The 27,203-nt window shown below is 43.8% G+C and overlaps 1 protein-coding gene across 2 annotated transcripts; it reads right to left on the reverse strand.

Annotated features, from left to right (window-relative positions):
- Positions 1-553: 553 nt before the first annotated feature.
- Positions 554-15,035, reverse strand: rx1 (retinal homeobox gene 1). Of its 2 annotated transcripts, none has more exons than XM_006639835.3 (4): positions 14,756-15,035; positions 10,026-10,540; positions 5,077-5,330; positions 554-4,465 (listed from the first exon to the last, which is right to left on the reverse strand). In XM_006639835.3, exons 2-4 carry the CDS (start codon positions 10,315-10,317, stop codon positions 4,022-4,024), a joined length of 990 nt encoding a protein of 329 aa, XP_006639898.2. In that variant the 5' UTR covers positions 10,318-10,540; positions 14,756-15,035; the 3' UTR covers positions 554-4,021. The 2 variants fall into 2 exon arrangements, with proteins under 2 accessions (XP_006639898.2, XP_015220772.2); XM_015365286.2 differs by lacking the exon at positions 14,756-15,035 and adding an exon at positions 14,591-14,742.
- Positions 15,036-27,203: the final 12,168 nt, after the last annotated feature.

A 27,203-nucleotide genomic window follows, 5' to 3' on the forward strand; every position in this document is an offset into this window, starting at 1 on the left:
CAGATAATTGCAATGCGGGGGGACAGGTCTCTGAGTTGGGCTAGTGGGATTTCCCCAGCGTCCCATCTGTCCGGGAGCACAGTTCACATGCGGCTGCTGTAATTACTGCGGACTGGGCCTGCAGGGAACATGTGTTTCAGCGGCAAGGCCTGGGGGCAATTAGGGGACAGCCAGCCCCCGGGCTAGAGCCCTCCTGGGGGGCACTGATTGAGTGGAGCCTCATCTTTCTAACAGGTTGGCTGGGCGCCACCACACTCAGAGCTCTGGGCCTGGAGGGACTGGCTCTATCTGGGCGTCCGTTTCTGCATCTTGAGCCGCGAGCTGCCTGCTTGTCCATTCCTTAAAAACGCGGTGTTACCTGTCCACCGGTAGAGCTAGCAAAGCTTCAACCCGACACAGAAAAAGAAATGCGAGGTACCAGCAGGGACCGACTGAGCACTGAAGGGCTGAATGAACTTTTGCAACCCGGGCACATGCTGTGGTGTTTGCGATGTCACGATGTGTGATGCTGCCAGGGCCCTGATAACAAAAAGCAGGAGCACTGAGACCAAACTCTGTTCAACTAGATCTGTTTATTTGAAGTCCTTCAGTCTCGTGCAGAACAAGGAAGTCGGTGTCTTCCGATAGAAACAAAAAAATAACAACAGGTGAAATCTCTACGTCCGACACCAAACACAGCAATAGCATCTGTACAAATTAAACTTCACCCATACAGAAATCAAAGGTAAAGTCATAAATCAGTTTCCCAGGTCTCTACTACATTTTTTGTTTCTTTTTAAAAAAAAAAATCAAAATGCTAAATCCTTTGGTTTTTTTTTTCTTTTAGCCAGTAACCAATGAATCCCACTATTGGAAATTTGCAGTGCTAGATGACCAGCAACAGGAAAATTCTCTTTATTTATTTTTTGTTAGGAAAGGACTACTCAGTTCAGAGAATGGGATGATGCTTTCTCAGATCTTTGCAATCTTTTTCCAGCTTGTTTGTGTACTGCAATCAAATAAAAACAGAAAGACCATCACTCTAATCGGAGGTTTAGGATACCTGCTCTGAGGACTATGATGAAAATAAACGAATCAATCACACAATTACAAGGTAGACCTGGTCTAGCTAAGCAAGAGCCTACTGCAATGATATACAAGATATAAGAGTACAGTATATTAAATGCTCAATGCAATGTCAGTGCACATACTGTATATTTCTCTCTCTTGTTGTCACTGATTATTCTGAGCCAATTATTTAATTAAGGCCTTTATTAAATCTAAGAATTACTGCACCATGATATGTATACTTTATATTGATTAATGTGATTTAATCTGACCTAAGCTGCCTGTTTTAGTCTTTGAGTCCAGCTGTATTGTCTTTGCCATTTTTTTCTTCAGTCAATCAGAAACACTGACAGGATACTCTGGTTCAGTACTGATTGGAGTCTTAGGTATTAGATATTTCCTGACAGAGCAGGTTTTCATCCAAAATGTGTTACAGGCCTCTTCTACGCTATATTTCCAAGGACTTGCTCCTAGCTTTCAATTGGCATTTGCCGAGATCAAGACTGACTGAAGAACAGGGGCATGTACTGTGCATGTATTTTCAAGGTTCTGTTTTGACAATGGGAGATGAATTGCTTTACGATCTATCAATTTAATGAGAGGCAAAAAAATGGGACTCTTCTCAACAACTCGCATGTTAACGTTGCAGTGATGTTTCCTCAAAAATATGCAGAGACAGATGATCGATTTAGATGATGTGGGAATAGTTATAATAACAATTCATACTCTCTGAAAGTATGAATTCTGAAGAGCTCAGAAATGTATGTTAACGTACTGTAATAGTCATGCATTTTATAATGTTGTAATAATTATGTCATAACTTTAATGAAACAAGCCTTTGGAACTGGTATAAGGGAAACTAAATTGCTTGCAACACCTCTTAAAGAAAGACAGGACGTTTCACAGAGCTGTTTACTGGCTTTAGTTCAATCTGTCACTGTTTTTCAGCCATGAACCTTAGACAAAGAAGACTGAGCTGGATCAATCATACTGAACAAAGACAGACCATGTGAGATGAATCACCCAGCAATTCTCCTTCTGCTGCATCATATGCCTGCTGGCGGAAGGCTTTAAATGTTGCAGACGGATTCTTTTTCTAGAAGCAAGGAGGTCCGTTTCAGGGATTTTGGTACTACTTTTGATCACAATCATCCCTGCCCTAGCTGGCTCTCCCCGTGCTGCCCTGGCCCAGAGACTGGAGATGCCCCTCTCCTGCGGGGGTAGCAGGGCAGTTTGTTGAGGGATGTCAGGGCTGCAGTTGCCCCAGGAAGGTTGTCTTAGGGCAGATGCCAATCAAGTCAATTAGGAGCAGAAGTTAATCGCATTCAAATCAGTTAATTAGGTGTTAAGAGGAGCTCATGTCTGCCCAAATTAGCAAGTCTGACAGGCTCCCTCCACATCCTGCCTCCGGCAAAGACGATCTGAGTTGTGTGAAGAGCCTTGGGCATTTGGGATTTACCAGCACGGACAGTGACGGTGTTAGATTAAAGATGTAATGAATGAGGTGTTAAAATCCGTTTTGCCTCTTCCTTAATTAGATTCCCAGAGCATTTTCTCTAGCCCCCCATGTACATCTGATCATCCGAGACTGCTTCTCCTGTTGGGATTCCCTTGCCAAGTTCCAGACAGCGGATGTCCCAACAGAGTGTAGGTCCTGCATTTTGTTAAAGCAGGCAGCAAAGCAAGTTTCCTCTAGGATGTCATCTCCTGTCTCGAAAAGACGTCGTGCCGGTGGTATTTAGATCTCTGCCTTCCTTGCGTTCTCATCCTCTGCCTCGGCCATCTGACACTTCATCTCGCAGAAGAGAATGAGCACATCATCCCGAAAAAGGGTGGACACTAAACTATGACCTTATTTTACAAATTGGGAAAATGACACCAAAAAAGATCATAGCAATGCATCCCACCTAAACACAAACTCCATAACAGACAGGGTTCGGCAAGATTCAGCATCAGAAAATGTACTTCTGTCACAGGATGGGTAACTTATTTGGGTTTATCCCACCTTGTGGACTGTGATTCTGTTTGGCCCGATCGGATCATCTAGCCTGTTGGGCAGGTAATAGATATAGTGATTGCATCTGGTCATTTCTTGAAAGATGCCAGTGGATAGCCTGTTCTATTCTGCCACAAGCTTTTGCTGAAAGACATGCCGCCTGTACAGTAAATGGTGAATGGATTTATAATCTAATTCCCACATTCATAAAAAACAATGAAACAAAACAACCAATAAAAAATTAACTTCTTGTCTGCCTGTAATAGTTATCTAATCATATATGACACACACCCCTCACCATGCCCTTTTTATGAACATGAGACCCCGTCAATCTTTGGACATTCTTTTTCAAATGGCGATGCATTTAAACAAGGCTAACTGACATCAACCAGTCCCATATCATGACCAGGATAGAATATCCCCATTTCCAGATTGCTGCTGAGATCATCTGCGAGAGCCGTGTTGCATCAGAAAAATGCATTTAGTTTGCAGAAGCAGGTTTGCGTAGCTCCCAGGCCATGTAGTATGAGAGCAGTAAGGTGAAAAGCCTTTAATCTAAAGCAACCCTTTTCATGAGCAAAGTCCAGTTCTCTCCCAGAATTAACAGGCACCTCCTCTTGAGTGTTTGCACAGTTCAAATCCCTTACCTTTCAGGCTGTCAATTGTGTAGCGCAGATGTCCTATGGGACTGACGTGGTACCAAGGACAACTTCGCCAACAATCATCATCACGAACAAATCGGGGTGCCAAGCTCCTTCGCTCGCAGGCTGAACAACAGACAGAGAGTGCGTGGAGGTGAGGTGTAGGGACCCTGAAAAAAAAGCCAGCATTTCTTCACCGATTTTGTGTCGGGAGGAGCCCGTGTACTTCGTCACCGAGCTTCACAAAATAACTGTTGACACTGTAGAAAAGAAAAATTCAAGAGTTGTCTTTTTTGTCTCCTGTGCTTCTTCCCTGGAGGAGACTTTCTCCAGTTCGTCAGATGGGTTGCCATGTTTTGTCCATAGACTGAATGTGCTCCTTGGCTTTCATCCTTAAGGAGGCGATACTGGAGCTCCTCTGGTCCACATCCTCCAGGGGGTATTTGTCAGTGAAGGTGGCGGGGCACTGGTAGGGTGGGGGTGCCATGGGCTGCATGCCCTGGCCCATGGGAGGGGGGGTGTTGAGGAAGCTGTGGCTGGGGTACCCGGGCTGCAGGCCCTGCGTGGGGCCCATGAACCCCGGGATGCTGTGCACAGGCGTGGCACTGGAGAGGGGAGACGTGAGCCAGGGGTCCAGGGGGAGGGAGTTGGCCATCGGCCCCACATTGCTGGGCATGGGGGGCCGGTTGAAGGACAACATGGGCGAGTCGTGCAGCTTCATGGTGCTGGCGTCCATCTTCTCCTGACGTCGCCACTTGGCTCTCCGGTTCTGGAACCACACCTGGAGAGTGGGAAAGACATCAACCAGATTTAATGGTGGGGCACCGGGCTTGTGGCATTTTCCTTTCTCTTCTTGCTTTAATGAAATTCATTTACACTCCCTGTTTCTTAAAAGAAAAAAGCACTATGAGGGGACATGAAACAGACGTTAGCACATTTCACCCAAGCCACCGAGTAAATTGGCCGTTTCATTACAAAAGCTCAACAGGGGATAACCATGAGCACTAATCCTTGGAGTCTAAATTTGCTATTGCAGCTTGGAGGGGGTCACAGGAAGACAGATCCTGTCCCAGAACTGCAGGGCCTTAAAGCACACAGGACGTCTCTGTCCCCGGACAGCACGGCAAGCTGTCACAGAGCCACAGAGAAAGGGATAGTTCAGAATAACCTGTCGAGCCACTCCCGCGTGTCTCTGGGCTGGGAGAAAACACTAAACCCCACTAAAACACAGGGAGAAGTTGCAGTGCAACTCTACAGACGCCTGCAGCTGGAACTGGACTAAGGAGCCTGGAGCTGTGAAGCAAAAGCACTAACAGCCTGGCCAGCAGGGGATGTCCAAAGCAAGGACAGCTGCTCTGGTGGTTGTTAGAGAGGGTCGGCGCTTCTGCTTACTTGCACGCGGACTTCAGGCAGGTTGACCTTCATGGCCAGCTCCTCGCGGCTGTACACGTCCGGGTAGTGGGACTTCTCGAAGGCGCGCTCCAGCTCGTGCAGCTGGTAGGTGGTGAAGGTGGTGCGATTGCGCCGGTGCTTCTTCTTGGGCTGCTGCTCCTCCTCCAGGGGCTCGGGGGACGGGCCGTCTCGCTCCATGGTCTTGTGCAGCTCGCTCAGCTCCCCCTCGCACTTGTTGGAGAAGAGGCCGGAGTCTGGACAGACAGAGCAGGAGAGCCAGGCTCAGAGCAGAGGGCAGGTGAGGCGCCCGCAGTACAGGACAGGGGAGCAGCAGCACTCAGACAGATACACCTGCTTTCTCACTGTGCGGGCAGTCATTTCGAAATGCAGTGTAATCATCCTGTACTAGGTGAACTGAATCCCTGCTTCAAACTCGGAATGTTCCTCACTGTCCTGTTTTATCAGGAATATCCTATTGAAGTAGCTGGTTTCAAAACTCTGCAAATACCTTTTGGTAATCTTTTTGGAAGTCCCATTAAGTTGCGATTTTTTTCCTTGTTTTTTTACAGACCACTCTTAACTCTTCTGATACAAACACACAGGCCTTTGGACCTTGTTCACGTGATGGTTTTAGGACCAGACTGCTGGGTGTGTTTTCTGCCCAGGGATGACCTCAACGCCCCACCACCATCAACTCCACCCCCAGAAACAGCAGCATGCTTGCGCCTGGACAACTGGACAAACTGCATGTTTTCCAGCACTCCTGAGCAACCTAACCTGCCAGCATAGATAGAATTCAGCACCTTGGACAGCATTCCCGGGCACCAGCAATGACCAGTTGTTAAAAATCTTCCTTCAGATCAATTCAGCTACTTTTGAATATGGATTTCGATACAGCTAAATGGATAGAATGATAAATAAGCTATATAATCAAGGAAGTTGTACCAAACATATATGCACTGCAAAAGATTCAATTCAATGCCCCTACTTTTAGTTGTAGAGTACAGCACATTAACACTGAAGATCAAATTAATTTACATTTTTGGGGATCAAACTAGTTCGTCAGCAGAAAACCAGATGTTCAGAATTCTCAGAACCGGTCTCTGATCTCATGAATAAAAGCTTCCATGTAGATGGACAAGGAACCACAGAAGGCCCATCAGACCATGCTCTCTACATAGGCATGTAAGATGGGACAGCAACTCTGTACCCATGCTGTTTCTACATCCTGAGAAAAGAGCACTTGTCTCATTTGTTTCGTCCCAGCCCGTGATGCCCTGCTCCCTTTGCCTTGTGCATGCTTGTTCAGCATTTGTTTGTGCAACAGTGGAAGTCTCGTTCTTTTCTCTTTCAGGTCAGTCACCAGACGAGTCCTTTTATGTCACAGAATTGTATTTCCTTGAATTTCACAGAATCCTGCCTGGCTCCAAGCAGGTGGAGGAAGTAGATGTTTCTTTGCCAACCTGAAAGTGACTACAACACCCAAAGGCACTGCTCTAAACAGACAGTACTCCCAAATGCACCACTAACGAGATTTAGTCTCTTATTTCCTAGCAGCTGAAGCACTTTATAATTTAATTGCACTCAATAAATAGCAAAAGATAGCCCACCATCATATTCATACAAAAAGCTGATACTTTCACAGTTTAAAGTTTTTCCCATTTTATTATAAGAACTAAAAACAGGCAAGCCACTTGTTAGTGACACATTACCAGCGCTTTCACTGCAGTCTTAACCCTAATCCCCCTGCAAACAGATGTAGTCTGTTAATCCTGCTGATAGTTTCCATGTGCTCCCAGCCTTAATCTAACTAAGGATTGATTAGCATTGATTCAGCAGAAGTGCAGCAAAAATGGACAGGCACCACTTCATTTAAATAATAACCCAACCTACATGTCTAATTTGCAGACATGCAATGAGAGACTGTAGCTGCTGCCCACTGATAACTGTCAGAACAGAGGCATAAACTATCTTAACATCAACACACGTCTTTAAGATTGATACTGTAATAAAAATGCATAACAGCAGACTTCATCTGTATTTACAGCTTTGCTATCATTAGCAGAGTACACAGATTTGACACTTCTATGTGGCTGGACTTTGATCCCATTGGTACATTATTCATTCACTCATTTGGCATTTAATTACTTAATTGATCCTGCTGCCGAAGGCATAAAAGTGACTTTTAACTGACATAAAAGCATGCACTGTAGTGGGATGCCGAGGCTGTGTTAGACTAGTCTCAAGAGCCATCTTGAATCTGGTGCAGGGATTATTCATATGAATCATATTCAGGTCTGGGGTTCAAAAGTGTTGACACCTTGGGTTTGGGTTTGAAATTGGACACGTTGTTCCATTCCCCAGCCCCCAAGACATGATTTTCTTCAGACTGGCAGCAGCGCTTGTACATAAAGCCAAACAGCAGAAGAGGTTGTGCATTACACACTCCTTATTTCGCATCTCTCGAAAATCTGAAAAAGACGTTTGTGCCACTCCTGTTGGTCGTGCTTCGCACGAGGGACACTCTCAGGAGGGTCAGGGTGAAAGGACTGCTGCCGTGACCGATTTTTAGCTTTGGTTTCCCAAGACCGTGCTGTCGATTCCACTTACAGGAGGGTTAAAGCTTTAGGGCAGCTGGAGAAATGTCTCAGTTTCCTCATCTTTTGTCCTACGTACCCAGCTGTTTAAGTACAGTACTAAACCCCTCTCATCTGGGCTTTAATTGATGTCTGGATTGCAGGCCACCTTCAGAAGAATGTTACCTGGGGCTAGACTCATTGTGAGTCTGTGTTTGTGTGGCCCTGGCGGCCTCCCACACCTAGGTGCCTTTCTGAAACTCAATATGCCCGCCCCTGCTCTCCCCCACAAAGGGGGCCTCAATTAACTAACGAGGACAGGCTTTTTAGGCCTGCTGATCCTCCTCTCATTAACAGACGCTGGCAAAGCCCCTGGAAGTCTGGAGATCGCTCGGCGCTCCGTCAGGGTGTGACACCAGGACAAAGGCGGAGGTCGGGCAGGGGTTACAGTCCGCCTCACTGCCTGTCATTCTGTCAGAACTCTCCAGGACTCTGCGGAGCAGGGCAGCATGTTTACAGTGAAAGAATGTCTCTTTGTCTAAAAGAACATTCTGATCCAGTGATGAAAGGGGTCTGAAAAAAAAAACCGAGGAACACGTTCTTTTGTGAACGTAAGGGGCATTCTTTAAAGTCTTGTTTCTGCCCATCCATGTGCAGTCAAAATATTCAATCTTCTCTCATGTTATACTTGTAACATGTACAGTACTCTTTAGTCCTTCTATGTTTCTCTCTACGTGTTGACCATGATTGACCGTTCTTCAATACTGTGCACATATAGTGCTCCACAAGGATAAGGATAAGAAAGACATGCAAACGATAAAAAGATCATCATCACTGATCCACAGTTTTCTACAGTATGAGAAAACGGTACGGAGCCAAGCCTGACCCTCCTTATTTTCCAGAACCACATCTGAATCACCAAATCTTTGACCGCTGTGCCTAGAGGTTTAGCCCCATATACTGTAGGTTTCTTCAGTCTGAACAGATCAAAGTCCCAAAACCAATCACGACTTAGAAAAATAGTCTACCTGGTTCATGAGTATCATATGAATCCAGGTACACTCTAACATGGTCCAATTTCAACTACGAAAGATAACAATATATCCTAAAAGGCCAAACGGAAGCCCCAGAAATAGCAAAAACTTAAAGATGGGGAACCAGAAGGTGCTGTTGTGCCTGTTACATTACCCAAAGGTAAGAATGGATTCAGAATTTGTCACTGTACAGCACATTGTTCACAAAAGTGATTTACTGGGCTGGTCCCAAAGTCCTCAACAGGGAACAAGCCAGCATCATTACCTAAAATCCTGGAATTTAGTTTGTTCTTATTTGGTCTAATTAATACAAGTCAGACCTCTAATGAACTACGTGCTCAGATCAAATGAAAACCCAGAGTGACCCGAGTGCTGCTCTGTACACTTGATTTGATAGGATAATTTGTTCTAGAATACATGCTCAAATGCTCTCAGCCGGCATCTTTAAACCCTGGCAGGTGGCGGGCAGTAAATTATGCTTAAAGCATTTTGACACAGCGGTTTTCTTTTTCCGTATAACAAACACATGACTAAATCATTCGGCCGCTATCTGAACACAAGGCAAAAGCCTTGTTTGAAAAACTGCGCTTAGCATATGCATTTATAATACAACTCGCCTGACTAACCAAGGCTACTTCATGAACATGGCCAGAGTCAAAGAGACTGTGATGGAGCTGCCTATCCCCTGCATTCAAAGGAAATGACCTGGTAGACCTGGATAAAAAATGTGGATCTTGTACATAAATAATTAGGACAATTCTTTTTTTACAGGAGCATTTTATTCGGCGCAGGGCTTTCGGCAGGTCATGTGAGACCCTGGCCCTGGAGAGCCTTACTCCCAAGGTTTCCTATGCCTCTTGCCATCTGATTCAACGAATTATTGGAGAGTGAGGTGGAAATAAAAGCCAGTAAACCTGCTGGCTCACTGGTGTACTCATCCATGGTCAGCCTACTGTGGTCCACCCATGCAGTGACCACATCTCAGTCTATGACCATCTAGCAGTTCAACTAGGGAGCTGCGTCAGCATGCGTGGGCTGCAAAGGAACAAGTAAAGGTTTGTTCCCTGCTGAAAAGAGAAGAGAGAAAACACAATGTTTCGGCTGTGGAGCCTTCTTCTCTTTTCAGCGTGGAATAAACCTTTACTTGTTCCTATGACCATCTATGTGTCTGCAGAGCTGGACAACATTTTGAAGCCCCAGTTGTATCTCTATGGTTCTGCTGCCCTCTACAGTGGGAGGGACCCTAGTGCTTTGACGGCCACTAGTCTCAGCAGGATATCTTGCAGGAAAATACAATATTAAAAGCTACTCGAGTCTGTGTGGGTCTTGTGGGCCTTACCATGAAAACTGGCCTGGTCGGGGCCATCTCTCAGAGGGGGCAGGTGCCCATAGGGGTGAGATGCATCTGGCTTTCCCGGGTCCCCCAGACTCTCTACGCCAGCCTTCTGGGCTCCAGGGGCCCCTGTAGGGTTGAGCAGGGGGTCCTGGTCCTTGCTGAAGCCCAGGATGACGTCGATGCTGTGCACGCGGCCCCCCGCCGAGGCCCCCCCTGCCTTCACCATCTCGTGGAAGTTTCCCGGCGAGAGGCAGCTGTCGTCCACCATGCTCATGGTATCTAGTGACAAATGCATTCGAACGTTCGGGGTCCCCCTCTCCGCCAGCAGGGAAAAAAGGCGAGATGAGCACGTGCAGAGAGAGACCAACAGACGCCTCTACATGCAATGAAAAACTAGACTAAGGAGGAAACAGGGAAGACCCCCCCCCAGAACAGGAAGGTAAATTTTCTTCTTTTCCCAACAAACTTGAGATCCGTGACCTTCGTCTGCCTCTTGGGACCTCCGGCTGGTTTTGAACCTGCGGCACAAAGATAACAGACTTGATTAGAATTTTAGCAGTGAGATAAATCTGTCTTTAAAAAAAAACAGCATTGCGGAATGATTCATGAAGATTACTACCTCTATCAATCTGTTGTTTGTTTTTTCCCCCTGAGACTCTGCCCTAGATTACAAACACAGCTATCCCATGCTTGCAGGAACAGAGGCGACCTGGCCTTGCAGCAATACCACAGTCCCCACCCCTTTTAAAAATCTCTACCACTATAATCAACTTTCCTACTTGGGGGGTGATGCATGTGTAGCACGTCCTACCGCATGAGCAGTTACTTCCGGTGACTGCTCTTTCCCATGGTCTATGTGCTGAATACCCCTCCATGGCCATTGTACTGAGAACCTGCAGAGCATTCAGATTCCTAGCCTGTACTTCATTTCATGCATAACAGGACGAGAAGGAAGCAGAGCACAAAGCATTAGCCAGAAATGGGACGCGTACTTGACTTGAGGGTACGATTCATTGTAAATGGGACAAGCTACGCAGTCGCGTTGTTGAAGCCGATTCTTTCAAGAAACACCGGGATGAGATCCCTGGATTAGTTACCAGCTGTGATCCATAGATTAGTTAGCAACTGACTACCAAGTGGGCTGGATTGGGCCAAATGGCTTCTACCCGTTTGGGACTGTTCTTGTGTACAGTACTGTAACAGTCCACTGATGCAAAGCTCAGATTTATATAACTGATACAAGCTCTATGCATTGGAATCTTTATTTCTCCTGTTGGTGCTATCTGCCCACTGTTTTTCCCACTCCTTCAGTACTTCAGTACTACAGATCCTAACCCCTACAATCCTGACACCAGTACTCCAATACAGAATTGAGTCATTATTTTCTGTAAACTACAGTATATACGTGTGATATGGGACTTTTCCTGCTTTTGACAAGGATTTCCAAAACATCCTGAGATGAAAATACCATTTGAAAGCATTTGACTTCTGCGGTCCCGAAACCTCTTTGAAAATATGGGAGACCTGTTTCGTTCGAAATACAGTCTTTGCCCGTCTGCGATCATTTCTGCTACCTTCAGTTATCAGCAAAATGAAGACGCTGCCGATGACATCGCAAAACGAATAGCAGAGAATCTTCAGGCACGGTTTTGTTCAATTGTCTTAAATAATAAACGTTAACACCTCTCTGTTTTTGACGTTTTCATCCACATAGCTTTTACGCCTGCTTCTCGTGAGTACAGTAAACAGCCCCCATTTTAGGTATTGAACATGAGCCGGTCTGACCTGAGCCGGACGTCATGAAGTTTATTGGAAAAACTTTTCACGAGTTATTGTGTCACAACATTGCCCTGCGCACTCGACTACTAAACATCAAATCTCTTCTCTCCAAGAGACATCCAACTTACTGTAGGTCTCGACGGGCGAAAATCTTAAAATATCGGGAAATTATTTATGGGAGCGACTCCCAACACGTGTATAAGCAAATGTGACAACAGTGATAAAGCGCTGTTTTCAGGACTCAAGTGACGACCGGAAAACAGGTCAGAAAAGTTTCTTAGGAGTGACCCTAAGTATGTATAGACCATGACGCAAGTATTAGCTGTGACTTTCTTCTAAAGCTATCTGATACTGTCCCGAATTAATACCGTGTACTGCAGTTACATTCAATTATTTGCTCATGCAAACCTTTTTTGATTAACGGGTTATTCTGTAGCTCTAAGTAGTTCGTGAACAGTTGAGGGCGGGGAGCAGAAAAAATGTTTTTTTCTGATTTTCAGAGTGTTCATTGTTTCAGATTATAAATGACCACTACTGTGTGGGATTTGGAAAGCAGGCTTAAACGCATTAGGAAAGCAGACTTAAACGTGATTTTATTTAGTAATTCTATACGAATATCAATACTTGTTTCCAGGGGACTTCGGGCAAAACACAAAATGCCAAGCTGGATGGATAATGTTCTTTGTTATTATAGACAGTTGGACCACTCTTCCGATACTTCTGCCGCATAAACGCAGATGGCTGCCTAAAATACTTTTAGCATTAGTAACATTCAATTAGCTTTAGTAAACCGTGGAGAACTTTAACGAATTTTAAATCCGAATTCCTTTCAAATGTACTACTCATGTAAAACAAAAGACATCACTAATAATATTTCCGTTTGTGGAGCTAATTTCCAAAATCTCCATTAAAATAATTTGAGTTTTTTTCGGCACCCGTCGTGTTTTTATATATTCGCCTTCAAAGAAGTCAAATAAAACGGGAATTACTTCCTATACGGCTGATAATGTTGGCCTTTGGCTAAAGGGTGGACTTTATAATTTCGGAAACACTCAGCGAAGTAATGCTTAAAAGTGATAAAACTGAAAAGCGCAAAATCGTTATGTAATGATGGAGTGGTAAACACGCTATGTTTTAATAATCCGCAATCGTTGTACATTTTTTTTTTATTATTTTCGTGTCTCAACAAAGCACAAACGCGCTCTGGATTTTATCAGAAACGCAGCGCTCTGTAAATAACCTGACTTGAACTGAAACTTTTCGGACAACTGGAAATGGGTTTACAGTAGTTGAGTATTAAAAACCGCAGATTCGTCCTTGAGCATTTAATACTGTATATTTACTCGTCAGACATTTTTCAGGAGACAGTTATTTAATCTCGTTTTCCGAGCCTTTCACGCAGTACGGTATATTTAATGTTACTATATTGTATTTGTAGTAAAGCGACGATTCTATGCATGCTGTTACTACTATCACTAAAGTAAGACGAAAACACAGGTTCCAAATTAAGTTTCATTAACACCCTAAATATCACTCAATTGAATGATACTGATATATGGATATCAAACCCAAACCTAAGGTTTTGTATCTTCACTGTATATAATTCACTGTTTTCCACCTTCAACAAAATCACGTTAAAGGTCTTGTAGAACCGTGTAGCCTACATACTGTATTCTTCGTTAAATATGTTTACCATTTTGTTCGAGTATAAACGCTGTTCATGAATGTTAATTGTTTTTGTAAAAACATAAATTTCAAATAGAAAACACTGTTCTAATTGGCTACAAGGAATGGAAAGAAAGTGAACGAATACATACAGTACAGTAAATGTAAATGTTAGAATTTATTATACGGTAACAATTTCTCAGTGGTCACCTGATGTACATACAGTATTTAATTATACTTTAATAAAACTGTACCACCCCTCACGTGTTTTTTTTTTACTGTAAATCAATGCTTTTCATTTAAAAATACAGGACATACGAAAGGGATACGTTTATTTCGCCAAACCGAATCATTTATAAAAGTGCTTCTTTAAATTTTGAATTTCCTCAGTACCATATCTTCAGAACCCAATCACTGCTATTACGACAACAGCAACAACAACAAAAACGACTGTAAGTCAAAACGTTTAGATTGATCCGGGAGAAAATATCCCAAGGCGCACGTTTTAAAAAACAAACATCATGCGCCTTGTGTAGTCAACTCGGTCTGTCAAGTTACCTGGAGCTCTTACTGTTGAAGACAGTCCTCCGCACGCCTTCAGCATAAATACAGTCAGTGTAGCACATGCTGTTTAACATGTAGAGATCATGTGATAGCATTGGCCTGCATCAGTGAAATATGTGCGGTGTTACAGGTGCCCGGAGCCGTAAAGTTGAAGCGCACGGACAGTATTTCCAGGCCTCCATCCGAAGACGAAAATAGCTACTGTATTAATGCTAAAAGCTATCATGAACTAGTCAAAATCAATCTTACACACACTTATAATAATAATAATAATAATAATAATAATTATAATAATAATAATAATAATAATAATAAATATGACATCACATTGCTTTTGTACCTTTTTTTCGTAATGTCCTGCAGTTCAGACCTTAATTCAGCTCGGAAAAATAATAATTACTTGAAGAAAATCATTTTTTTAAGTACTGACGACACTCCGCTAACTCGCTACAATTATTGTTTATCTACCATCACCTAATATTGGGAAAGAGCGCAAAGCAGGTCCTACCATGCACGTTCGGTTATCCATCATACGTAGAGTTATTTAAAAAAGAACATACCTTTTGAACCCTAAGCAGCGATTTTCCTGTTGTCCCTTCAACTACTAGGTTTCTTTGTAGACATCGAAGAGATTCGGGGGGAGGAAAAAACTCGGAATTTCAGCTTTTCCCTTTTGTTTTAAGAACTCCCAAATCAGGAAGAATGATAGTAAAAAAATAACATACCTTCCCCTGAGGTCTGGCTGAGTGTGCGCGTCTCTGCGTGTGAACAGTAGTAGTCCACCTGTTTTGCCCAAACACGGGACAACAGCTATTGAGGGGGTACAAGTCCCTTTCAATTGAGAAGCTGCGCTGGAGTCAAGTTCCACGTTTTCTCTAGGCGTCCTGTACAAACAAATGACTAAACAAAAATAATAATGATGATTTTTTTTAACAAAATAAGCCCTCGAAAGGTTTTTTTTCCTCCTTTGTAGAATCTTTTCTAAGCCGCGCAGACTACAGAGGTACGCTGAAGAATGGAAATAAAACCAAAGGATTAAAGAGGTTTATTAATTGGAATCCTTCCCCTTTAAGAATGACTGACAGTTGTTTTCTGGACAAGTAATTGCTCTAAATGTAGTTCGTATTCACCCCCACAGGAGGAGGGCCGAACTAATGAATCCAAGACAAGAGTTTCTTTCACGAAATCTATTGTTTTAAGGACAAAGGAGTTCTGCGGAAAGTTTTCGCTAATCCCCTCATTATTCCAATGAAAGAAAGAGCACATTAAAAAAAAAACTTTCGGCAGAAATAACGTTCTTTCGCGCGTGTCGTTAATGGGCAGAGTCTGATTTCTGAGCTTTGAAAACAGACTCGCTGCACTCTCGTGTTATTTACTAAGAAGCTTAAAACCAAGGTATTCAACAAACAAAAAAATAAATGTATTCCTGTGAGAAATATTTGGTTATTGTTACTTAAATTAGTCATGTCAGTCATAACAGCTTCTGAATTATTATGAACCTTATGTCTGTCTTTGTAGTGGAGCCTACATATTGTTGCTTAGCATACAATAGGTAGTTTTAAGTTTTAATGCTTCTAAGATATTGCTTATCAGTATTGAAAAGGTGCAACTATGTGCCTCAGTATTCTGTGCACAATTCATAGTTTTACCATTAATGCACAGTACTTGCCACAAAGCGCACCATTTCTAATTAACCCTATTGAACCTGCATGTTGTATAGCTATACTTCACTTAAGTGTAAGGAGTGTTCTTAATCCAGTTATTAATTTAGCTGATCTCATTTTAATTTTGTTGATGCAACAAGAACTACATGTAGTACAAATTCACACAATGGAGTCAGTTTCTGCTCCTTACAAGTCTAGGCCAAAAAAGAAAAACGGAACAGAATGTTTTGCTGACCACAACGCATTACAAACGTCAATGTTCCTGTCAGCTGTTCTGTGTTTGGGTGTTACACGGATTAGCTTCCCCGTGTTACACCTCTCCTGTCCTCTCTAACAACTTGCTTCGTAAGAGACCGTCAGAAACAAAACCCAGGAGGAAAGAATGACATGAGCTCTGACGAGTGAGCATGTAATTCCTGTACATGACATCACTTTTAAATACTCCCATGATCCACTGCATTACAATGGAAAGCGTCATGATACATTTAAACCACAGTATTGTATCAGCAGCGTAGTGCCCTTTGCTCAGGGTTAAACCAGCAGATGTTGTGCTCCTATAACACAATGATATATTTTTAAATTGCAAGGCCACTTTGAGAATGGAATTACTAGATATTATGGACCCGGTTGTGACAGATTACAGCACACGCAACAGACAAGACAGTCTTTGCGCTGATCGCTGGGCCTCCTTCTTTCATGCAGATTTGAAAACGGAAGACAGCAAATCCTGCTGGTGCCAAGATAAACACAAAATCTAATCAGAAAAAATAACCCTTTGACCCCTGCCCACATGGCACTAAACGATGTAGGCGATGGTCTGCGAGTCTGGACCAGTTCTTAAAAATTTCAGGTGCAAATACACAAAGCTGGATTCCCCCTGGGAAGTCTGGATCAAAGAAAATTGTCTGCAATTAAATGCAAGTTTTGTTTAATAATGCCATAATAAACTATTAAGTGTTCTTAATATATTAACTAAGAAGTTGTAGTCTTAGAAGTAACATTCCTTGTATTGTATTATTATTAGTTGTAGAAGTAGCATTCTTTGTATTTTATTATCAGTACTTGTAGTCTTAGTACTTGCACTGGGCTGAGCATTTGTGGTTGGATGGATTTTGCTTTGCATCCCATATACTGTATACCATGAAGGGCAGATATTGTGCAGTTGCATCCCCACTACACAGCAGATGAGGTGGAGAAGTAAGAAATGATAGTTATAATTTATAAGGTGGGTTATAACAGAACTTCTGGAGGAAGTTCTCTTCCACTAATCTCTTCCACTTGCCCTCTCCTACGTATTTATAATCTCGCCTCCCGGACTTCCCTTTGTACATTTTCCGCGCACCCCTCCATGACCAATTCCACACCCTTGCAGCAGCTCCCTGGCTCATTCCTCTTGAAAGTGTGTGTGTGTGTGGGGTTGAGGGTGGTCAGCCTCAACCTTACAATCAGGATACCTCTCAGTTAGGAGAGAGTGACGCCACATGAGCTCTCATACATTTGAGCCTCTATCACATTCGTTGGGATCGAACCAACCCGCTGAACTGACTTAAGGGGGAATCTGGGGAGGCCAGACTGTTTAATCCCAGGGTGGAATTTAGCCAGAACACTTGGGTGATTCTCTTGCCACAATACTGGTTAAAGTACTGTCCTGAAAAAGTTAACTGACATTTAATTTGCTCCACACAGTGAAGCAAGTCATGTGCAAGACTGGTGACTTGCAAGATGTTTAAAAATTAGGACCTGCAGTCCTCCATCCCCACCCCGTCTCTTCCTCTCCCCGTGCGTCAGAGGGCTGTGCCTTTAAGATTCTGCCTGCACAGCCCAGTGGGACGCGCTGAAATCTTGGCTGAGCTGAGAGAGCTAACTGTCACAGAGATCAACTCTACCCTTAAAGAGGCTAAGGAGTTCTCGGGAGATTTCCTCTGACCTCAATGAAATCTAAAGATAAGTTTAAGAAGCTCTGACGGCTCCTACCCGAATCCCCGCAATGGAGAAATTTTAAAAAAGGAAAGGTCAATAACACAGGCATGGAAGAGTGTGCCCCGCAGGGCAGCTCTTACCCTGTGACGGAGGAGGAGATTGGTCAATCCCACATGGGCTAAAAAATGAGCGCGGCAATACAGATATAGGTGAATCAGTCTTCCCATGGGATGGGTGTACAGTGTACAGTCTGTGACATGAATGCTGGATCCAGTCTTTAGTGGGTTTGGAGCTCTGGCTCTTCCAGACATTCGCAAGTATAATGACGTAAACCTCTGTGATTCCCGGGAACGGTGTACTCACATAACCTTCTGCAATGATCCCAAATGAATTCCACATGAAATTTACAAAGAGCACCTTCAGTACTAATCATTACTGGTATCTATTATCAAGTATAGCAACACAAAATGCAAAATTTGATGTCGAAATAAACTTGCTATTGGTTGCATTTCTTTCTACATTGAAGAGATTTAACGACCTCTTTATACAGCCCGTCAGATCTGTTATAAAATTTTTACCACTTTATAGAGGGCAACCCTTAGAGCCGTAATAAAACAAGAAATCTTCTGTAGGTATCAATAAGCTACTAACAACTAGATAGGCAACTGGGCTGAATGGCCTCCTCTCATTTGGAAACCTGTTTTCACCTGTTTTTGTTTCAGTTTATTGTTCCATGGAAAGATATGACCTGACACGGACGTCTGGGCTCCTGCTGTGGCCTCTATACTGAATGCACCAGTGACCCCAGGCAGGGGTGAAAGGGGAGAGGTTAAATCCCAGCTGACCCTGACTCTGCCCACCCCCCCTCCAAGGTGACAGTGGACCTCACTTTCGGTCCAGTCACCACACAGCAATCAGAAGGCAGACTCGTGTCTGTCCGCCCGAGAGCTAATTCATGTGGCCGATTCCAGAGGCTGAAGGATGGAGAAGTGTGAGCTGGCAGCTCTCCCTCCTAAACAGGACCATATTTTCTAAGAATTTCACATCAGATGAGCCAATGGAGTTCATAAGGAGAAAGAAGGTCTAGGGATTGTAAAAGCTGCACACTGTGAATATGCATGGCTATATAGGGTTAATTATTTGAAGTGTAGATTTATTTAAATTTACGTTAAAGTATTCTGGCCACTGATCCATTTTCTAACACCTTTGTCCAATTCAGGGCCATGGTTGAGCCAGAGCCTCTCTCAGCAAGCAACGGGCAAAAGGTGTGAGCCTGGTCAGTACCTGGATGGGAGACCTCCTGGGAAAAACTAAGGTTGCTGCTGGAAGAGGTGTTAGTGGGGCCAGCAGGGGGCGCTCACCCTGTGGTCCATGTGGGTCCTAATGCCCCAGTATAGTGATGGGGACACTATACTGTAAACAGGCGCCGTCCTTCGGATGAGACGTAAAACCGAGGTCCTGACTCTCTGTGGTCATTAAAAATCCCAGGGCTCTTCTCGAAAAGAGTAGGGGTGTACCCCGGTGTCCTGGCCAAATTTCCAATTGGCCCTTACTAATCATGGCCTCCTAATAATCCCCCTCTATGAATTGGCTACATTACTCTGCTCTCCTCCCCACTGATAGCTGATGTGTGGTGAGCGTTCTGGCGCACTATGGCTGCCGTCGCATCATCCAGGTGGATGCTGCACATTGGTGGTGGTGGAGGGGAGTCCCCATTACCTGTAAAGCGCTTTGAGTGGAGTGTCCAGAAAAGCGCTATATAAGTGTAAGCAATTATTATAATAATTATTATTATAAAAGGTGGGCTGTAGCATGGGCATCACTGCAGTCCGTCACAGGGCACACACACACACACACTCACATCAGGGCCAGTTTTGCCAGAAACCAATGAACCTGCCAGCATGTCTTTGGACTGTGAGTGGGAAACCAAGTGAATATGGGGAGAACATGCAAACTCCACACAGATGGTACCCCAGCTCCGGAATTGAACTCAGGGCCCCAGTGCTGTGAGGCAAAAATGTTAAGCACTACTCCACCTCGTTTGTATTTTCCAATACAAAAAGGCCAGATGGGGGATTGTCTAAGGCGTGGGTAAATAATTTCTTGTTGATTGATGAACAGTGAGCAGCCTTTAAAATCCCTTTAACCTCTTTATAACAAAAATGCAATGTATGCGATTTGAATTCGGGGCTTACTTAATAGAGAAGAGCCTTCTCAAACTACAGCCCTTACAGTGATGCTGAGACCACAGGTCTCCTCCCACTCTGGGCATGCTATGGACATGGCTTGTTTAATTGTGACTGTTAATTGGTAATTGTCTTAGTGAAGTGACTCCTCTAACCAGGCATCATTAAGTCACCAGGCAGTACCTACAGTATCCAGTCTCACAAAAATGTAATTACCACTTCATTACTAATTACCACCAGAGATATTTTGAACAGGGTGCTTCAAATCCCAAATGTCTCAGGGTGTGGAATTTTGGATGGGGGCTGTGGATCCGAGTGGGATTTCTCAGAGGCAGAAGGTGACTTACCAGGACTTTTCCCCAAACACGGTTTCGTCAGACTCTGCTGACAGGAAAGGTATTTATAAATCTCCAGACAGAGAGGACTCTCCTGGCCACCACTGGAACTGCAGCTCCCCAAATCAGCCTTCCTGTGATAAAACACAGAGAATGGAAACCGTACGTCCAAGTTTGTGAATCGTTGAAAAGAACAGGTAATTACAATTTTATCGTTATGTAGATTTACATTCAAATCTACATAAAAATGCTCCAAACAACAGCTTGATTTATTACATGCTGAAAGCAAATGTTATGAGACCTACTGTATTAGTCCACTAAATTCGAAATGTGTTGTTATTGACAGAATGTATCGTCAATTGCATTGTTAAGCGCCTTGGGGCAACCTTGTTGTGAAAGGCGCTATATAAAAATACATTGAATTGAATTAAATATTGCAGAAGCAATATTTGAACTGAAGTGAAATAATAATGATGCTAATTGTGTATCTACAGCAGGCATCCCTGATTTTGGTCTAGCAGGGTCAGTCAGTCAGAGTCCTGGGAGATGCTGTTAAACCTGACCATTTAAAGCAATGATGAGCGGCCTGGGTTGTTAAGAGTGCAATTAGACTGAAAACCTACAGGCACAGCAACCCTCCAGGTCTAGCACTGGGGGCTAATTGTCTCCAGAACATGGCTTTCCTGGAATTAGCTACCTCTGCTGAGCTTAAGCACTAGTGTGTGTTAGTATGCAGGAGGAAACTTTTGGAAAGTACTTCAGGACGTTTAATCCCTGTGGAAAGACCTTGCAACAGGCCCACAGCATCAGGGTAGGAACAGCAGACTCAGAGAGAGAGTGAACCAGACCCAGAGTTAGACAGCTCTGCATGTAAACATTCAGCAAATCATAACCCTAACCTCCTTAACTCAAGCAGCCACTTAATGAAGGAATATAATTGCCTTTCAGGAGCACAAGCTGATGGCAAATTGATTTTGCCTTCAGCAAGCAAACAAGCTGGTTGGGGTTTATAATCATTTCATCACGTTAATATATTAAGGCTGTACTTCTTTGCTTGTTTCCTCATTATCCTAATTGAGAGCAAATTGGTTAAGTAGGTGCAGCGTAGCTATCAAGCTGCTTAGATTTATCAGATGACAGCTTAAGCCCCTCTGATCCTATTAGGGACAAAGAGGCTAACGTTTGAAGGCGCTGTGTCAGCTTACTGAGAAGAGGGGGTTGGAGGGAGAGAAGCAGAGGTAGGAAGAAGTGGGGGTGGGGCCCTGCCTCACTCCTAGATCAGGACACTTTGTTAGGTTGCTTATCATGGATGTTCACTGCTGTTTTACCATCTCACCCTCTTGCTTTGCCTAAACTCATCGTTCTTGGTGAGTGGGCCAGAAGAGTCTCCAGGTCTCCCATCAGCACTCCTTACTCTCTCCCCAGACAGCCCTTACCCCCAGCTAACCACGCCCACAAGCACAAGGCCACGCCCCCCATCCAGCCCCACAGCCCCTCCCACTCCAGCGCTCCCAAGCAACTGACCCAACAGCAGAGGGGCAAGAACACAGGTTTCCAATTCATTCTTGCTCTAGGTATAACTAGCCATTCCATTCATTATCAGTTCATCAATTGCTTAATTGACAATGGATGTAACAGAGTGCCATGAAAAGAAATCAAACATTAATTATTTGACTGCCACTGCGTTAAATCCCCATCTTATTGTCTGTATTACCATTACCAAATAATACCTCCTAATTCAGGAACAAAACAAGCTAATCCCTGTAAAAGTGTAACAGTAGTAGCAATTGGAATAATATGCTGTTTTGCCGGGCGAACTGCAGAATGGCTTAAATAGCTGAGCAGATTAGTGAATTCCGAGAGGATCTTGGGAACTTGCCACAAATTTCAGCTGATTCACCCTTTTAATTTCTAAAGGAGGGAAGGAGACTGACAGTGAGCTCAGCGATGCACCGTGACCCATTGCGGAGCGCGCAGGAGAGCCGTTCCTCACAGCTGCTGTAATAAGTGAACAGCGGGGAGATTAAGAAGCAGCAAGGACCTCATAACCCCCCCCAGCCTCCACACCCTGCCCGAAACATGTTAATGATGTTTGGGGTATTAAGCAGGATAATTAAAGGGTTTGTTTTAATGATCATAAGGAACTCTTAATCATAAGGTCTGGCCTTCTAGTTCATGTGATTTTTTTCCCTTTGTTTTGATATTGTAGAAATAGCCACCATGGTACTATTTAATACATAGGCATTGTTTTTCTCTTCATCATTGCACTCCCCAGCAGCTTTTATCAATGTGGTGTGTGACGTGAAGTCATCTGTCCAAGCAGCCCCTTAATCACATGCTACTGTACCTCTGACCCCAGTTCAGGATGTGTCAAACAGCCATTCGTCAAATAAAAGACACTTCTGTCAGTTCTGGCGATACTGGAAATGCTTTTAATGGGCCAGTGTTTTTATGCTCAGTGCTTAGTGTGCTGGGCTGTAGTGTGCTCAGTGGAACAATGTGAGAGATTGGGTTTGAAGTGTGTTCAGTAGCTCAGTGTCGGTGTGCTATGCTGCGATGTGTTCGGTAGCTCACTGGCAGTGTGCTGGGCTGCAGTGTGTTCAGTAGCTCAGTGTCGGTGTGCTAGGCTGCAGTGTGTTCAGTAGCTCAGTGTAGGTGTGCTGGGCTGCAGTGTGTTCAGTAGCTCAGTGTCAGTGTGCTGCACTGCAGCGTGTTCAGTAGCTCACTGTCGGTGTGCTAGGCTGCAGTGTGTTCAGTAGGTAAGTGTTGGTATGCTGGACTGCAGTGTGTTCAGTAGCTCAGTGTTGGTATGTTGGACTGCAGTGTGTTCAGTAGCTCAGTGTTGGTATGTTGGACTGCAGTGTGTTCAGTAGCTCAGTGTTGGTATGCTGGACTGCAGTGTGTTCATTGGCTCAGTGTGGGTGTGCTGGGCTGCAGTGTGTTCAGTAGCTCAGTGTGGGTGTGCTGGACTGCAGCGTGCTCAGTAGCTCAGTGAGAGAGCGCTGGTCTGTTTAGTGGTTGGGCTCCAATATGGAAGACATTCTGTGGAATTGCATTGATCTATTTCACCAGTCTCCGAATCATGAATGACTGGGCTCTGCACTTCCTCACTTCCTGGCTCTATCATAAACATTATTAAGTAACTAAATGTAAAATAAAATGAGAACAAATATAAGTGCAAGATATATGGTAATATGCTGAGACTGAAAGGCCTTTTAAAGATTCTTCTAAACAAAAAATAACAAAGGATCTGTAAAGTCTGCACCTGTTGCTCAACTTGACAATGTGTTTCACAAAACGATGCCAATTCAATCCCAGGGGCACAGCGGAATTAATGAATATTTCTCAATAAAACAAAACATAGCTCTAAGTATTGCGTATCTGTGGTTGACAATGTCATTCCTTTATGTGGAGTGAGTATCAGTGCTGGGCTCCTGTCTGTCTTTTTACTTTCTAATTCTTACTTTCTTACCTTCTGCTTCTTACTTTTAATGGCTGGTGCTGGTTACTTTGTCACCTCGATCAGGGTGGGAGATAAAACAGATTCTTATTGTAATCTTGTCATCCTGCAAATTCAATTAGGCAACTCCGGGAGAATTACAAATGCACTTAATCAAATAAATAAGTGAGTAGCGCTTACAAGCATTCCTGGGTCTGGATTCCTCACAGCAGTGAATACCTGACAGACAACGAGAGAGGTTCCGAACGAGAGGAGGGGCGTTTCCTGTTGTATGTTGTATGTGTTCGAATGTGTTGTAATTTCTCATCTGACACATGGCACCCCCAGCACAAATACCAAATGAGATTTTGCATTTACAAGTACAATGTTACTGGGCTACAAATCATTCTGAAGGTTCCCCCTGATTGCCTTCTTTCCTTGCTTGCTTGGGCCAGAGAGTAATTGGAAAAAGTCTCTTTCCTTATCACTTAATCCGATACTCTTAACTTCATTAGGGAAGATGAATCCCTAGGAAACGCTGACGTACTTTGGCACTTAATCCGCCTGATTAGTCGCCACGACTGTCAATCAAACACCCTCCCCTCTCCACCTCCCCCACCTCTTCCCGCTTCCTCACTTCCTCTGAGCCGCATTTCCTGCAGATTAACCCCGCCCCCACCCTTGACCTCCCCTTCCATCTCCTGCCTCTCTTCCTGTCCTCTGATGCCCCTGTGTGTCAGTGTCTTGTTCTTAAGTAATGTCTGATTTTCTCACCGAATATTCTATTACAGGACAGGGGAACACCTTCCTCACAGTCTTGGGCCTGATGAGAGAAAAAGACTCATGAAGACAGAGGTGCCCACTCTCATGTACAACCCAGTGGACGTACATGACTGTCTTTCTATGAGGGGTTCCCAGCTCTGCTTCTTGGGAACCCCCACGCGTGCTGGTTTTCATTACAGCTGAGCTCTTTACTAAAAATAATCCTTAACTGAACCAGCAAAATTACTCAGTTAGGACTTGAGCAAGTTCTATTTATTTACTATTAAGGTTTGAGATTTTATGTTACTTAAGTTAAAATGGGAAGGAAGTTAAAATGCTGCCTCCTACATGTTTAGAAACTGCAAATGAATAAAGAGTTCAAATTAAACCTATTTTGAGATCTATAAAGGGTTTAATTATTTAATTAAGTGTTCGGGTGGAAGCAGCAGGCCAGCAGCCAGCAGGTTTGTGGGTACCCGAAGACCTGGACTGGGAACCCTGTTTTACTGAATCAATGGTTTAGGAGCTGGAGAAAAGCATCAGCCAGCCCACTTCGGGTCTAAAAGCTGTGTGCAGTGCTGTGAGGCATCTCCTGATGTCAACTGTCATGCTTTTCCTGTGCTTTCCCATGACAGACACCTTTCTGTCTCACATCATAGGGAGTCACGTTGCGTTATTTGCAAAATCAAAAACCACTTCTGACACCGACAGGGATTGATCAGGACAGAAGTGATCAGGATTTACACATTGAGGTGTTAAGGAGTTTTTTTTTCCTGTAGCAAATAGAATTATTCTTATTTTTATGCATGATCTATTCCTTTTTTCAGGGATAGGCAGACCCATTGGAATGTAATATTATCCAACAAGCATGTTTATGGTGTGATTGTACATCATAGTATCCAGAAATCCCGTATTTTAAAGACACACAAACTCAGGGTTGGTATGTTTCTGTGCAATGTTAACAGAGCTCACATTACAAGCAATCAGCCCAGCATGCCCACAGTTCTGGGGTCTCTGAGCCATTGTACACCTGTCGTTACCTTAGATCTGTTCATTATTGAAATCTCCGAGCTCTGAACCAAGTCAGAATATAATAACACACAGAAAGTGCCATAACTATTGTAAGCAATTTATTTATAGCATTACTGAAATAAAAACAATGTGCCTTTGAGTTGTGCATTGTTGTTCTGAATAGAATTTAATTTTTCGTCAGCCTTGTAGCATCGAAAACCCCATCTGTCCGACTTACTTTTCACACATGACCTGCTGTAGTTTCGGCTGGATGGTTACAAACAGCCCGGGATAGGGGTTCACACAGGTCACAGGGGCCACAGTCACCCCCAAACCAGACCCAGGAGATCCAGAAGGTTCAGCCATCAGAAATCTTCCCTGAGCAAGTGGGGGGCATGGCAACAGACTGTACGTTTCATTTTCGTCGTCATTGTCTGATTGCTTCCTTCTGCCCTCTCCTTATGTCACTGGATTACTGCGGTCCTGAGAGGGGGGGATTACCGAGTGGGAAATCAGAAGAAAACACGCAAGAAACGAAATCATAATTCCAGGAGGCCTTGCTTTAATCTCTCTCCCAGCTCAGATTAAAGAGTGGTTTGCTACCCACTCTGCAAAGCCCTGAGCCGAGTCTCTGTTTGTGTACGCGCTGCACAGATGCAATGTGGGATATCATCCTCCCTAAAAGTTCTGTATTTTTCCCCTGGGCTTTTATTGCTATTTTAGCACTGCATTTTCAAGCCATGTCTGCAGTCTACGATATTATATATTCAAGTTAATGTCCTTGTGCCATTACAATAACAAGCAAGCTTGCAGGTTGTTGCACGGGCTATGAGGATTAGCTGTACCTCGTACAAGAAAGTTTGATTAGGCAATTACAAGAGGGAAAAAGATAGAGAAAGAAACTAGCAAATGAGGTTTGCCCACTAAACTCATTCACCAAGTCTGCCCAGACAAAAAAAATCCTATACCAAGTGCTGGGGGGGTTCAGGACTGGGGTGGTAAAGGCTTTATCCAACATCAACCATAGTGTCCTTGTCAAGTCTGTGTGAGGTCACTGGCTTCTTCTGCTGCCCCCTGCTGACAGTGGTGGTGTACCGCTACACTAAAGTACAGTAAAGCCTCATGCAAAACAAGGTACTGTCAAAAATGGATAATTTTGAATCACCATTTATGCAGTCAGATGAATCAAGGTCTTATCATGAAGCACATATCCAATGGAAAATACACAAGAGCACGAACCAGCATTTTACCGTATGAATGTGTGTACAATCCATCCAAACCCAGCCGCGGTGCACCACATGAAAAAGAGATTTGTGAATACGAGATATCCATTTGCAGTGAATAACACCAACCCATAATATTATACTTTTGTGGAGAATGACTAACTGCAGGTGCCACAGTGGCACAGTGGGTAGCATTGCAGCTTCACAGCTCTGGCCATGCGCTCAGTTCTGGAACTGGGGTGGGATCTGTGAGGAGTTTGCATGTTCTCCCAGCATTGCGGTAAGGTCTTGAGACTGTTGCTTGCCAGGATAGGCTCCAGCTCCCCTGTGACCCTGAATTGGATGAATCGGTTAGAAAACAGATGGATGACTAATCACTTCACATTGCAGTTTGTTGTATTTGGTGTTTGCCATCTACCCACAAAGTAGATTCAAAGTAGATTCAGTTAATCTCCCACTGAAGGTCTCGGCAAGATTACATCCCTTGTGTGAGAAATGGAATCGTTCTGCATTAAAAACCAGAATAATGAGGTAAGACTTTTCAATAGTTCATTTTCTCTCTCTGTTAAAAAACACCAGTTTCAACAAAAATATATATATTTATAACTTTATAATTTACAGAGATGTCTCAGT

The sequence above is a fragment of the Lepisosteus oculatus genome, chromosome 29, assembly GCF_040954835.1.
Source record: "Lepisosteus oculatus isolate fLepOcu1 chromosome 29, fLepOcu1.hap2, whole genome shotgun sequence".
Lineage (NCBI taxonomy): Eukaryota > Metazoa > Chordata > Actinopteri > Semionotiformes > Lepisosteidae > Lepisosteus > Lepisosteus oculatus.

Coding starts and splice junctions, on each gene's coding strand:
- rx1 (XM_006639835.3), bottom strand. CDS start 10,317: ATGCATTTGTCACTAGATACCATGAGCATGGTGGACGACAGCTGCCTC. Junction 5,331..10,025: donor CGACCAGGCCAGTTTTCATG/GTAAGGCCCACA, acceptor CTGTCTGTCCAG/ACTCCGGCCTCTTCTCCAAC. Junction 4,466..5,076: donor TGCCTGAAGTCCGCGTGCAA/GTAAGCAGAAGC, acceptor CCCACTCTCCAG/GTGTGGTTCCAGAACCGGAG.